At 40.7% G+C, this 13,857-nt stretch overlaps 1 protein-coding gene across 2 annotated transcripts in view; it reads right to left on the bottom strand.

Moving 5' to 3' along the window:
* Nucleotides 1-13,857, bottom strand: part of LOC138638064 (tenascin-X-like) — a 366,072-nt gene that overhangs the window by 16,532 nt on the left and 335,683 nt on the right. For both annotated transcript variants that reach the window (XM_069727035.1, XM_069727036.1), the window contains one exon: nt 1,364-1,612. In XM_069727035.1, the coding sequence (XP_069583136.1) occupies nt 1,364-1,612 (249 nt within the window). The remainder of the gene's footprint in view (nt 1-1,363; nt 1,613-13,857) is intronic.

The following is a 13,857-nucleotide window of genomic DNA, read 5'->3' as shown; positions in this document are numbered from 1 at the left end:
CCTCACGGATCGCTAGCGATATCGTCTAGTGTGACGGTACCTTAATGGTCCACAGTGTCCAGTTTTATCTGATTCTCATATGGCAGCATTATTGGTTTCATTGTTGGTTGTATTGTGATAATGCATGTTTGTCCTTTATTGTTTGATAAGGTATTTCCTTTTTACACTTTCTGTTTTCTTTTTGGGTTGGTGTGGTTACACGCTTAAGAGAGTGCTGAAGGAACTTCCAAAGTTAAGCCTCCTTCAGTTGTCCAATAATCATCTATGGAACTGTTTACATGTCCTCAAAATAGTTATGGAGACACGTCAGTAGTTAATGTGAGTCATGGATTAAAATTGCCGATACAAGTTGATTCAAATCCATGTGCAGTCTGTATATCGTCTGATTTTAACATTGTAATGGTAGTTTTGCATCTTTTTGTCATAAGTTAAAATCACTGAAGGTAAAAACTGGTATATTGATGAAAATCTAGCACTTGTTTCCCTTTTTTCAAGTTTAAGAAAAGAAAAACAGCAGCTGTCTGGATAAGGGCTAAAAAATGTTTTCTAAACCTTAGCATCGTGCGATATATCTTTCCTTATGGGGGGAAAGTGGGTCATCTTGTATGTAGCTAGTACGGTTTGTGTTCCAGGATTGCTGTTTAGTTCGAATCCAGCCTTGATTACGTTATCCATTGAAATAGATGTATATCTATAGTGGATCCCAATCTAGAATATATTCCTCCATCTCCTGCTTTGAGAACCATACAGCTTATATATTGATGGATCCTTGGAAGGTTGCTTTCAGCATTGACTTCTTGTATCTTCTGACTAATAAGATAGTGTTTTGGTCTTTTTTTGCAAAATGAATCCTATCAATATGTCTTTGAAGTGTGAGAGAAAACCGGAGAACTCAGAGGAAACCCACGGAAACACGGGAGATCATACAAACTCCTTGCAGATGTTGTCCTTGGTAGGATTTGAACCCAGGGCCCCAGTGCTGCAATGCTAATTAGACTTTGCTGCAGAAATCAGTTATAAAATGTCTATGGTCACAAAAGGTCAGCAATGACGGCAAGTTACAAATTGCATAAAGGGGTTCTCCAGTATGAACAAGTTATCAGTTATCCATAAGATCATGGAATAAAAAATAACATTATGATCACCATGGAATCCACCACTGGGACACTCACCAATCCAGAGAATGGGATTCTTCAGTGTGCCATCTAAAAAAAAAAAAAAAGTGCGCTGCAGCTCCAATCAGATAGGATACTGCAGAGCCAATTTTTTAGGGGGGAATTTCTGGACGTCTAGGTGAGTTAATTGTTCTTACTTGAACCCCTCTTTAATTACCAATATATTGAAGAGTTGTCAAAATACTTACTTGTTTTAACCACTATTTCTGAGCCTTTTCCCTGCATTTTAGAATCACCAACCACTGCTGAAACCACAACTTTGTAAACATTTCCAGGAGTCAAACGTTCAGGTTTATATGTTGTATCTCCTGTAGCATTTACATTTCCACTGATCTGGATGAGATAACCACTTACAGCTCCCTCTGGAGGCAGCCAGTTTAGAGTGAAAGAAGTTGTAGTAATTTTCCCTACAGTCAGGTTCTTCACTGCTCCAGGTTCTACAGAGAGAAAAGTGACACTTTTTGTATTAATTATTATACCATTAAAACAATGTCTGTACATTATATATGTCATAAGGGCAATGCATTCATCACTTGTTGTCTTCTGTTTATGCATACAGTTCCTTGAAAAAATACTGTGAACATTTCCACATTTTTTCCCATACCCACAAACTTACAATGGCTTGCAAAAGTATTCGCCTCTTGGCTTTTTACCTCTTTTGTTACGTTACAACCTGTGTTTAAACCAGCTCATAACTAGAGATGAGTAAACCAGTTCGTAATGGACAGTTACTATTCGGTTCTAAGCTCCGAACATGGACTTTTTCCAGAAGTCCGTAGAAATGATCAGAGATCCGGGGAATACATAGTGGATGCTTTCCTGAAACGGAAAGTACTTGCAAGCAGCATAATACAAAGAATAGCAGGTTTACCCAGAATCCTTTGCAGTAGGCGGAGCTATGCAAATCATCTCTTTCCACCCCTGTCTAATCCACAGCGCTTGGAATCGCCAAGCGTGCAATGCTGCGGATTAGTTTCTAAATTTACACAGCCAACCAATTCCTACCTGTGGACACGTGTTTCGGGCTTTAGGCCCTCATCAGCACAGGGCTGGAATTGGTTGGCTGTATGGAGTGGGGCTCGGTGAGCAAGCGATACATACATGCTAGCCACCTTAGGGAGAGACCCAAGTTGGGCTAAATGTAGCGGGACGAAAGAGACCGAAAAGCCCTCTACTTAAAGGAAATACATAGTGGATGCTTTCCTGAAACGGAAAGTACTTGCAAGCAGCATAATACAAAGAATAGCAGGTTTACCCAGAATCCTTTGCAGTAGGCGGAGCTATGCAAATCATCTCTTTCCACCCCTGTCTAATCCACAGCGCTTGGAATCGCCAAGCGTGCAATGCTGCGGATTAGTTTCTAAATTTACACAGCCAACCAATTCCTACCTGTGGACACGTGTTTCGGGCTTTAGGCCCTCATCAGCACAGGGCTGGAATTGGTTGGCTGTATGGAGTGGGGCTCGGTGAGCAAGCGATACATACATGCTAGCCACCTTAGGGAGAGACCCAAGTTGGGCTAAATGTAGCGGGACGAAAGAGACCGAAAAGCCCTCTACTTAAAGGAAATACATAGTGGATGCTTTCCTGAAACGGAAAGTACTTGCAAGCAGCATAATACAAAGAATAGCAGGTTTACCCAGAATCCTTTGCAGTAGGCGGAGCTATGCAAATCATCTCTTTCCACCCCTGTCTAATCCACAGCGCTTGGAATCGCCAAGCGTGCAATGCTGCGGATTAGTTTCTAAATTTACACAGCCAACCAATTCCTACCTGTGGACACGTGTTTCGGGCTTTAGGCCCTCATCAGCACAGGGCTGGAATTGGTTGGCTGTATGGAGTGGGGCTCGGTGAGCAAGCGATACATACATGCTAGCCACCTTAGGGAGAGACCCAAGTTGGGCTAAATGTAGCGGGACGAAAGAGACCAAAAAGCCCTCTACTTAAAGGAAATACATAGTGGATGCTTTCCTGAAACGGAAAGTACTTGCAAGCAGCATAATACAAAGAATAGCAGGTTTACCCAGAATCCTTTGCAGTAGGCGGAGCTATGCAAATCATCTCTTTCCACCCCTGTCTAATCCACAGAGATCCGGGGTAAGTCTGGACAGCGAGATTTTTTTTTCTCTTTCCCAGTTCGGGTAACCGTTTATTTTCAATGGGGTTTCGGTTGTGGTTGAAGTTTGGGTACTGTTCTGGTACCCAAAATAAAGCTCATGCTGGGTACCAGAACGAAAACTTTAACCGGTCCGCCCATCCATACCCATCACCCAAGAAAACCATCCCCACAGTGGCATGCTTTGGTGGCAGCATCATGCTGTGGGGTTGTTTTTCAGCAGCAGGGACAGAGAAAATTATCTGAGTGGAAGATGGATGGTGTGAAATACAGGGATATTCTTGAGCAAAATATGTTTTAGTATGTCAGTGATTTAAGACATTTGCTCACAGCAGCACAATCCCAGCAGACGCCTCCCACCCTATCCTCCTCTGGGACTGCTGACCAGAGCAGGAGGAGGCTGACAGGATATGAGCAGCTTCTACCATTAGTCGTAGCTCAGCACAGCACACAGGTGGATTTAGGATAGCTTATCTTGCAGCTCAGCTTGTAGGTGCCTGGTCTCTAGCTCTCCTTCAACGCAGAGATCCTGTGCAGGAGGGCAGGAACACTGGCCAATGAGTGCTTCTATCATTCTGATAGGGGAGGCCTTCTATGGCCAGTGTTCTTGTCCTTCACGGTACACTCCTTCTTCAATGTCAGGCACTCACCAAAGGCCAGAGTGCAAGGCCTGTGATAACAGGAAACATGATTGTGTTGTCACCAAAGGTCCCGAATCAGTCTTCACACGGAAACTTCACTGATAATGCTACTATCAGTGAAGCTACTGCTGTAGACCCTGGAGGCCCTAAGCAAATGCCTAGTTTTCCCTGTCCTAATGCCGGCCCTGATCACAGAATATCACTAGAATGCTCTCCCAAAACCATATATGCAAATTGCCTCTTCAGAGAAAAAGAGGACTTAAACTCTATAGCGCCACCTGTTGGAAGTAGCGATCCTATGAGTCACAATCAACCCTTTAACGAGTCGTGCAATATGACTTAGCCAAAATCAGTATCAGCCAAAGCCAAATCAGTATCAAAATTTGCAGACACAGTGTATTGGGCTGTTGGCTCTCGGTAGTGCGAAGCATGAGAACTAATTTGGCCAGATGAGAGGCCCTGGACTGGGGTCTAAGGGGTAATATTTCTCCTTATGGGATACTGATTTGGCTTTTAACCTTGGTCGCTCTTCTCTGCACCCGCTCCAGTTCAGCTATGTCTTTCTTATACACCAGAGACCAGAACTGTACACAGTAATCTAAGTGTGGTCGAACTAGTGACTTGTATAGAGGTAAAATTATGTTCTCCTCGTGAGCATCTATGCCTCTCTTAATGCATCTGATTATTTTATTTGCCTTTGTAGCAGCTGCCTGACACTGGCCACTAAATGTGAGTTTGTCATCCACCCATACTCCCAGGTCTTTTTCATTGACGTTTTGCCCAGATTTTTAGAATTAGGCACATAGTTATACATCTTATTACTTCTACCCAAGTGCATGACCTTACATTTATCCCCATTAAAGCTCATTTGCCATTTATCAGCCCAAGCTTCTAGTTTACATAAATCATCCTGTAACATAAAATTATCCTCCTCTGTATTGATTACCCTGCGAGTTTAGTGTCATCTGCAAATATTGAAATTCCACTCTGTATGCCCCCTACAAGATCATTAATAAATATGTTAAAAAGAAGAGGGCCCAATACTGACCCTTGTGGTACCCCACTGCTAACCACGACCCAGTCCGAGTGTGCGCCATTAATAACCACCCTTTGTTTCCTATCCCTGAGCCAGCTCTTAACCCACTTACACATATTTTACCCTATCCCCATTATTCTCATTTTATGTATCAACCTTTTGTGTGGCACCGTATCAAAAACTTTTGATCCACCTAATCATGGCTGCAGGGAACTTGTCTGTATGTCAGAAGATAAAATAAGAAGAGTTCAGCACCAGCCGCCTCTCATCATCACAGGACTCAGAACAGACAGGTTTGTTAAATGTTAATGATTGGCTGAATGCCTACACAACTTCTAGTGATATGCATTTCAAAAAACATACACTATAGAGTTCCACTATATTGTAGGTACTCTTGTAAACTCGAATGTCTAAATTTTAAATATCTTTTTTAGTGTGTTTAAAAAACTATTACACTCGCTTTCACAAAAATAATTACATAAGAAATACACAATGAAAGTGCTTCCCTTCTGGGAAGCAAGCACACCATCTGAAACTTGTTTTAGATTTTAATTTAAAAAAACAGACTGTTGTGCTGTCTTACTTATGCTTGTTATTGCAGCAAGAATAAAAAAAATATGCAAAATTGTAATACAAATGCAGAAGGATGGATGCTAGATGCACCATATCACTGATTCCGACACTGCTGCGTGCACGTCGCCTTTCTTTCTCCCCCTACTAGTTGAATTTCTTTATTTGCAGACTATGAGGCTGGAGTCAGACAAGCAGATAGCATGTGATGTGAGAGCGTCGGATGTGCTATGCTAATGACTCTCAGCTCCTGCTGGGCTGTGAGCTGGACCGAGTGTCATGCTACTTACTGTGCTCTGATTTTCTCTCATGACCGGATCGGAGCACAGCTGCGAAGGAGATGGAGAAATTAATCTCTCCATCTCCTCTGCTGCCCATGTCAGCATATTGTAACAACTCTGCTGGCATCACACCATGGCCTCTCATCTCTCACACTATCTTACCCACTGCTCCAGGTCATGTTGTGGTTTCTGTTTCTTGCCAGCTCCATATTTTGTGCCTCTGCTCTCTGCATACTTCCTGGCTTTGTGCAAAGGGGGCGGCGCCTGAACTCTCTGGTTCTTATAGGAATCAGGTGCACCTGTCTAATCTGTTCCTGAGCAATTACCAAGAGGCCTCCAGTATTTAGTGCAGCTCCACCCAGTGGATGGGCCTGTGCAATGTGTTAACTTAGTTGGTGTCTAGCTTCTGAGCTGCCAGGCATAGCTCTGTGTTCCTCCTTCTCTGGAGGCTCTACTCTTAGCCTTGCCTTGATCTTGTTTGTCTGCCCTCCAGGAGGCTGTATTTCCTGGTCTCAGTGTCTGTGTCCTTGCTTTGCTCTTTCCACCCTCCAGGAGGCTGAATATCCTGGTCCCTGTGTCTTTGTTCTTATACCTAGTCTTGTTCCATTGTCTTGTCTGAACTTTGCCCAACCTTTGTCTCCTTGTCTGTGGCTTCTTTCCCTGTTGTCTTTCCTTGTGTCCTCTCTGCTCTGCTCTTGGCTCTGCTCTCTGCGACCTTGCTTTGCTCTTGGCTCTGCACTCTGTGCCTTCAGTCTGCTCTTGGCTCTTGGCTCTGCACTCTGTGCCTTCACTCTGCTCTTGGCTCTGCACTTTGTGGTTCTACCCTTGTCTCTCTTGCAGCTTCACCTCTGCTCCGCACTCCTGTGGTTCTGCTCCATTCTACTCTGCTCCGCTACTGTTGCTGCAGTAATCTCTTGCTGCAGCTCCTCTCCACATTCCTTGCGGTTCCGCTCTGCTCAGCTTCTGTTGCTGCACTATCTCTTGCTGCTCTATCGCTCCTACCCGCAGCCTTGTGGTTCTCTTCCTGTGTGAACAGGTCCCTACCTGTTCCTGTCAAAAGAAGAACCCAAGTATGGAAGTCAATCTACCAATAGAAAGGCCCATAGAAAGTAATAATAATAAAATTAATAACAGAGAGTAATAATAGTAGTGTAGATGTACCATCTAAAAAATAAAAGGACGAAGTCAAAAGATGACAGAAAAATAAAATGCCTTTATTGGAAAATAGTATAAATATACATATTTGTATGGGCAATAATTGGCAACAACAATCTGTGCCTGTAACTGGAGGGAACAAAATACAAAAGTGTATATACAAAAATAATATTAGATTATAATAGTGGTAACGGACTAACAGGAGGTAGGGTAAGTATATAAGAAATATAAAATAATACTAGTAGAAAATATATATATATTCTGACACTCTAAAAGTCTGGCTCTGCATAGATAGTATGAGGTAGCATATGTATGTACAAAGGAATATATATAAGTATTATATACACAAAAGTGTATGTATATGTACATAAAAAGTATAACCGTTGTGCAAAAACTAAAAAAAGGAGAATGGAAAAATGGTATATGAAAAATATATATATATATAATAAAACGGTGAAAAAATGAAAAATTGTATATATATGAGTAAAATATATATAAATAATCAAAATACAACCAATATGTGCAAAATAAAAAACCAGGATAAAAATTATAATATAAACAATGTGTGAAAAAATAAATAAATAAAAATAAACAAGTGTATGTGAAAATATATATATATATATATATATATATACATATATATATATATATATATATATATAAAACTAGGGGACTATGAATGAATAAGGGGAAACAATGTGTGTATATGGAAGAGTGTATGAATCCTATATGCTGGTGCACTACAAAGAAAGGCCAACAAAAAGAGTGCCAAATGACCGAAGAATGTAAGGTCAGAGAGACCAATAGAGGCTGACACCTGTGATAAATATGTCAGTATATACTAAAAGAATAAAGTGCAGAGTGCATATGTGCAGGGTAAATCCAAAAACGCCAGAACCATATACTCCAGAGCCATATACTAAAGACAGCAGCAAAGCCCAGAACAATTAGTATAAGAGTAATTAGTATAAGAGAACAAGGTACTAATAAACGCAATATATTGGATTACCTCCTCCTGATGCCGCCCGAGCCTCCAGATACAGTGCACCCCGACGCGCGTTTCGGACTCAGTCCTTCGTCAGGGGGTGATGCACTGGAGGAACCGGAGGTCTATTTATATCATGGGGGATAACGCTAATGGACAGAGCAGAAGCATGGCGGCGCATGCGCGACCAAAAGACCCGGAAGTGCACGAGGGCACCATGCAGCCCGGCAACCGCCAGGACACCCATGAAGCCGGACGCGTCACCAAGGGGACCCGGCCCGCGCACGCGCACAACATATAATAAAGGATACCGCTGATGAAAGGAGCTGAAGCTTAGCGGCGCATGCGCGACCCAGAGACACAGAAGTGCACGACGGCGCCATGCAGCCCGGCAACTGCCAAGACAACCATGACGCCGAAGCGTCACCAAAGGGACCCGGCCCACGCACGCGCACAGCAACGGCACCAGTCATCCATAGCGTAAGTATCAGAAAATGCCGATGAAAGAAGCAAATGCATAATGGCGCATGCGCCGCCAGAAGGACACAGCGGCATGCCAACCCGTGCAATGACATCATGCAGAAAACTACAATGATGACACACACAGGACGCAATATCAGCGGGCCACAGGCAGGCGCACGCGCACAGCAAATGCAACCGATCATGGGACAAAATAAGATGTGCATGATAACGAAACATCAAGAAATTGTAAATAAAAAATAATAAAATTAAATAAATATATACATACAAATTGTCAGTGTCAAATTATAACAAGTATAAATAAATAACATAACATATCCTCTCAAAACTGTAATACCAAGAAAGAAAGGAACGCCTAGGATATTGATATAACATCAACAACTCTCCAATAAAGACAGAAAATATATAGGACAATAATATTAAATATATAATGTATCAAGAAAAAAGAAAACAGCACATACAAATGACATAAGGATGATAAGATATGTACATAAAATGGCATTCAAAATAATGGTGAAATATTGCACGAGTATATCAGAAGGGATATCCGGAGAGTCGGTAGAAAATGCACCAGGAAGTCCAGGATGAACAACTTGACAATACGGTGATTAAAATATCAAGTCATCACAGGAATCAACTAGGCAAGAGAAATAAAATAAAATAACACTGTCAAAATAAATGCATATCCAGAATCACAAGAATGAGTTGCACATAAAAAACAAAAAACACATGTAGAACAGAATATACGCTCATACTCCATAAAAAAGCATATGATGAAAATGTAAAAATAAAAAATAATAGAAATAAATAATAACTAATAAATAAAAATCAATAATAAAAAATAAAAAGTAGGAAAAATATATAACAAGGTATATATAAGAATAATATATTTTTATAATAATAAAAAAAGTGTAAAAATATATATAAAAAAAACCGGTTCAACTACACAAAAATAAAAAATAAATAATAAAAATAAAAGATGGAATAAAAACACGAAAAGGTTCACAGAAACGCAGCAAAGTTAAAATTCTCATTGAGACCTAATGGAGAGACTGTTTTTAGCGTCCAGATCCATTTTGATTCCAATCTCGCCAATGGTATACTTACCTTCCCACCCCTAGGGGATGGTTTAATCACATCAATACCGATGACCCGTAATAAAGAAGCATCCGATCCATGATGTTTCCTAAAATGTTTAGGAAGGGTCTTAAGCATAGATAAATCTTCAGTGTCCTTAGCGGCAATGATGCCCAGGACATGTTCGCGAATTCTAATTTTAAGTTGGCGAGTGGTTAGGCCGATATATATCAGAGAACACGGGCAAGTAGCGTAATAGATCACCACCTTAGTGGTGCAAGTGATAGAAGACATAATTTGGTAAGTATTAAGGCCATTAGAACTGGTAAAGCTCTGAGCTCTCTCCACATTCGGGCACGCTACGCACTTACCACAGGGGCGACAACCCACCGGTGGTTTAAAATCGGACAGGAAAGAACGTGGTTCGTTCACATAATGGCTTTTTACTAATCTATCGCCAAGATTAATTGCCCTTTTGAAGGTCATGCTGGGTTTAGACCCAATATACTGGGATAGTACAGAATCCTTGTATACCAATATTCGACATGATGATGGTCTAAGGGCAGCCCATTTTTTCTTGCAATCTTCTACAGTATCTACTCACACTAGTACCTTGGTTGAACAGTTACTGGCCTTTACCTTAACACATAATTTTTTTCTTTTTAAGGGGTCCCTCTACCTACAGCTCCAGGGGACGGCAATGGGTGCTTCTTTTGCACCTTCATATGCTAATCTCTTCCTGGGGCTGTGGGAGAGGGACCTTTTCCTGTCGGATCAGCCGCCGTCAATGGACCGTGTCCTCTTTTGGGCACGGTACATTGACGACATTTTTTTGATCTGGCAGGGGTCCATGGAAGCTCTCAATGATTTTTTACTTTCTTTGAATCAAAATCCATATAATATTCGCCTGACTCACCAATGCAATAGGGACCATATCGATTTCTTGGATGTGAGGGTATATAGGGGAATGGATGATTGTCTCCAGACTGATTTATATCGCAAGACCACATCAGTAAATTCTTTTCTACATGCGTCCTCCTCACATCCACCAGCAATGATACGCTCGATTCCCATAGGTCAATTTTTAAGACTTCGCAGGATATGCTCTACCAATGAAGATTTTAATAAACAAGCTGCTGATCTTAAATTGAGGTTCTTAGAAAGAGGTTAGAGCCATCGCTCAATCAAGAGAGCATATAATCGTGCTAGGCATACTACACGACATCAGGCGCTCTATTCCTCTAGACCCAGTACATCAAATCAAACTGTTAGGTTTATCACACAGTATAACGGACATTCTGATCTGATGTTGAAATACTTGAAGAAATCTTGGCCTATTTTACAAGCGGATCCTGTACTATCCCAGTATATTGGGTCTAAACCCAGCATGACCTTCAAAAGGGCAATTAATCTTGGCGATAGATTAGTAAAAAGCCATTATGTGAACGAACCACGTTCTTTCCTGTCCGATTTTAAACCACCGGTTGGTTGTCGCCCCTGTGGTAAGTGCGTAGCGTGCCCGAATGTGGAGAGAGCTCAGAGCTTTACCAGTTCTAATGGCCTTAATACTTACCAAATTATGTCTTCTATCACTTGCACCACTAAGGCGGTGATCTATTACGCTACTTGCCCGTGTTCTCTGATATATATCGGCCTAACCACTCGCCAACTTAAAATTAGAATTCGCGAACATGTCCTGGGCATCATTGCCGCTAAGGACACTGAAGATTTATCTATGCTTAAGACCCTTCCTAAACATTTTAGGATACATCATGGATCGGATGCTTCTTTATTACGGGTCATCGGTATTGATGTGATTAAACCATCCCCTAGGGGTGGGAAGGTAAGTATACCATTGGCGAGATTGGAATCAAAATGGATCTGGACGCTAAAAACAGTCTCTCCATTAGGTCTCAATGAGAATTTTAACTTTGCTGCGTTTCTGTGAACCTTTTCGTGTTTTTATTCCATCTTTTATTTTTATTATTTATTTTTTATTTTTGTGTAGTTGAACCGGTTTTTTTTATATATATTTTTACACTTTTTTTATTATTATAAAAATATATTATTCTTATATATACCTTGTTATATATTTTTCCTACTTTTTATTTTTTATTATTGATTTTTATTTATTAGTTATTATTTATTTCTATTATTTTTTATTTTTACATTTTCATCATATGCTTTTTTATGGAGTATGAGCGTATATTCTGTTCTACATGTGTTTTTTGTTTTTTATGTGCAACTCATTCTTGTGATTCTGGATATGCATTTATTTTGACAGTGTTATTTTATTTTATTTCTCTTGCCTAGTTGATTCCTGTGATGACTTGATATTTTAATCACCGTATTGTCAAGTTGTTCATCCTGGACTTCCTGGTGCATTTTCTACCGACTCTCCGGATATCCCTTCTGATATACTCGTGCAATATTTCACCATTATTTTGAATGCCATTTTATGTACATATCTTATCATCCTTATGTCATTTGTATGTGCTGTTTTCTTTTTTCTTGATACATTATATATTTAATATTATTGTCCTATATTTTTTTGTCTTTATTGGAGAATTGTTGATGTTATATCAATATCCTAGGCGTTCCTTTCTTTCTTGGTATTACAGTTTTGAGAGGATATGTTATGTTATTTATTTATACTTGTTATAATTTGACACTGACAATTTGTATGTATATACAGTGGGGCAAAAAAGTATTTAGTCAGTCAGCAATAGTGCAAGTTCCACCACTTAAAAAGATGAGAGGCGTCTGTAATTTACATCATAGGTAGACCTCAACTATGGGAGACAAACTGAGAAAAAAAAATCCAGAAAATCACATTGTCTGTTTTTTTAACATTTTATTTGCATATTATGGTGGAAAATAAGTATTTGGTCAGAAACAAAATTTCATCTCAATACTTTGTAATATATCCTTTGTTGGCAATGACAGAGGTCAAACGTTTTCTGTAAGTCTTCACAAGGTTGCCACACACTGTTGTTGGTATGTTGGCCCATTCCTCCATGCAGATCTCCTCTAGAGCAGTGATGTTTTTGGCTTTTCGCTTGGCAACACGGACTTTCTACTCCCTCCAAATGTTTTCTATAGGGTTGAGATCTGGAGACTGGCTAGGCCACTCCAGGACCTTGAAATGCTTCTTACCAAGCCACTCCTTCGTTGCCCTGGCGGTGTGCTTTGGATCATTGTCATGTTGAAAGACCCAGCCACGTTTCATCTTCAATGCCCTTGCTGATGGAAGGAGGTTTGCACTCAAAATCTCACGATACATGGCCCCATTCATTCTTTCATGTACCTGGATCAGTCGTCCTGGCCCCTTTGCAGAGAAACAGCCCCAAAGCATGATGTTTCCACCACCATGCTTTACAGTAGGTATGGTGTTTGATGGATGCAACTCAGTATTCTTTTTCCTCCCAACACGACAAGTTGTGTTTCTACCAAACAGTTCCAGTTTGGTTTCATCAGACCATAGGACATTCTCCCCAAACTCCTCTGGATCATCCAAATGCTCTCTAGCAAACTTCAGACGGGCCCGGACATGTACTGGCTTAAGCAGTGGGACACGTCTGTCACTGCAGGATCTGAGTCCATGGTGGCGTAGTGTGTTACTTATGGTAGGCCTTGTTACATTGGTCCCAGCTCTCTGCAGTTCATTCACTAGGTCCCCCCGCGTGGTTCTGGGATTTTTGCTCACCGTTCTTGTGATCATTCTGACCCCACGGGGTGGGATTTTGCGTGGAGCCCCAGATCGAGGGAGATTATTAGTGGTCTTGTATGTCTTCCATTTTCTAATTATTGCTCCCACTGTTGATTTCTTCACTCCAAGCTGGTTGGCTATTGCAGATTCAGTCTTCCCAGCCTGGTGCAGGGCTACAATTTTGTTTCTGGTGTCCTTTGACAGCTCTTTGGTCTTCACCATAGTGGAGTTTGGAGTCAGACTGTTTGAGGGTGTGCACAGGTGTCTTTTTATACTGATAACAAGTTTAAACAGGTGCCATTACTACAGGTAATGAGTGGAGGAAAGAGGAGACTCTTAAAGAAGAAGTTACAGGTCTGTGAGAGCCAGAAATCTTGATTGTTTGTTTCTGACCAAATACTTATTTTCCACCATAATATGCAAATAAAATGTTAAAAAAACAGACAATGTGATTTTCTGGATTTTTTTTTCTCAGTTTGTCTCCCATAGTTGAGGTCTACCTATGATGTAAATTACAGACGCCTCTCATCTTGTTAAGTGGTGGAACTTGCACTATTGCTGACTGACTAAATACTTTTTTGCCCCACTGTATTTATTTAATTTTATTATTTTTTATTTACAATTTCTTGATG

Source organism: Ranitomeya imitator, chromosome 5 (genome assembly GCF_032444005.1).
Source record: "Ranitomeya imitator isolate aRanImi1 chromosome 5, aRanImi1.pri, whole genome shotgun sequence".
In the NCBI taxonomy this organism is placed as follows: Eukaryota; Metazoa; Chordata; class Amphibia; order Anura; family Dendrobatidae; genus Ranitomeya; species Ranitomeya imitator.
Note: the sequence above shows the minus strand (reverse complement) of the source record. Positions and strands in the feature narration are given on the sequence as shown.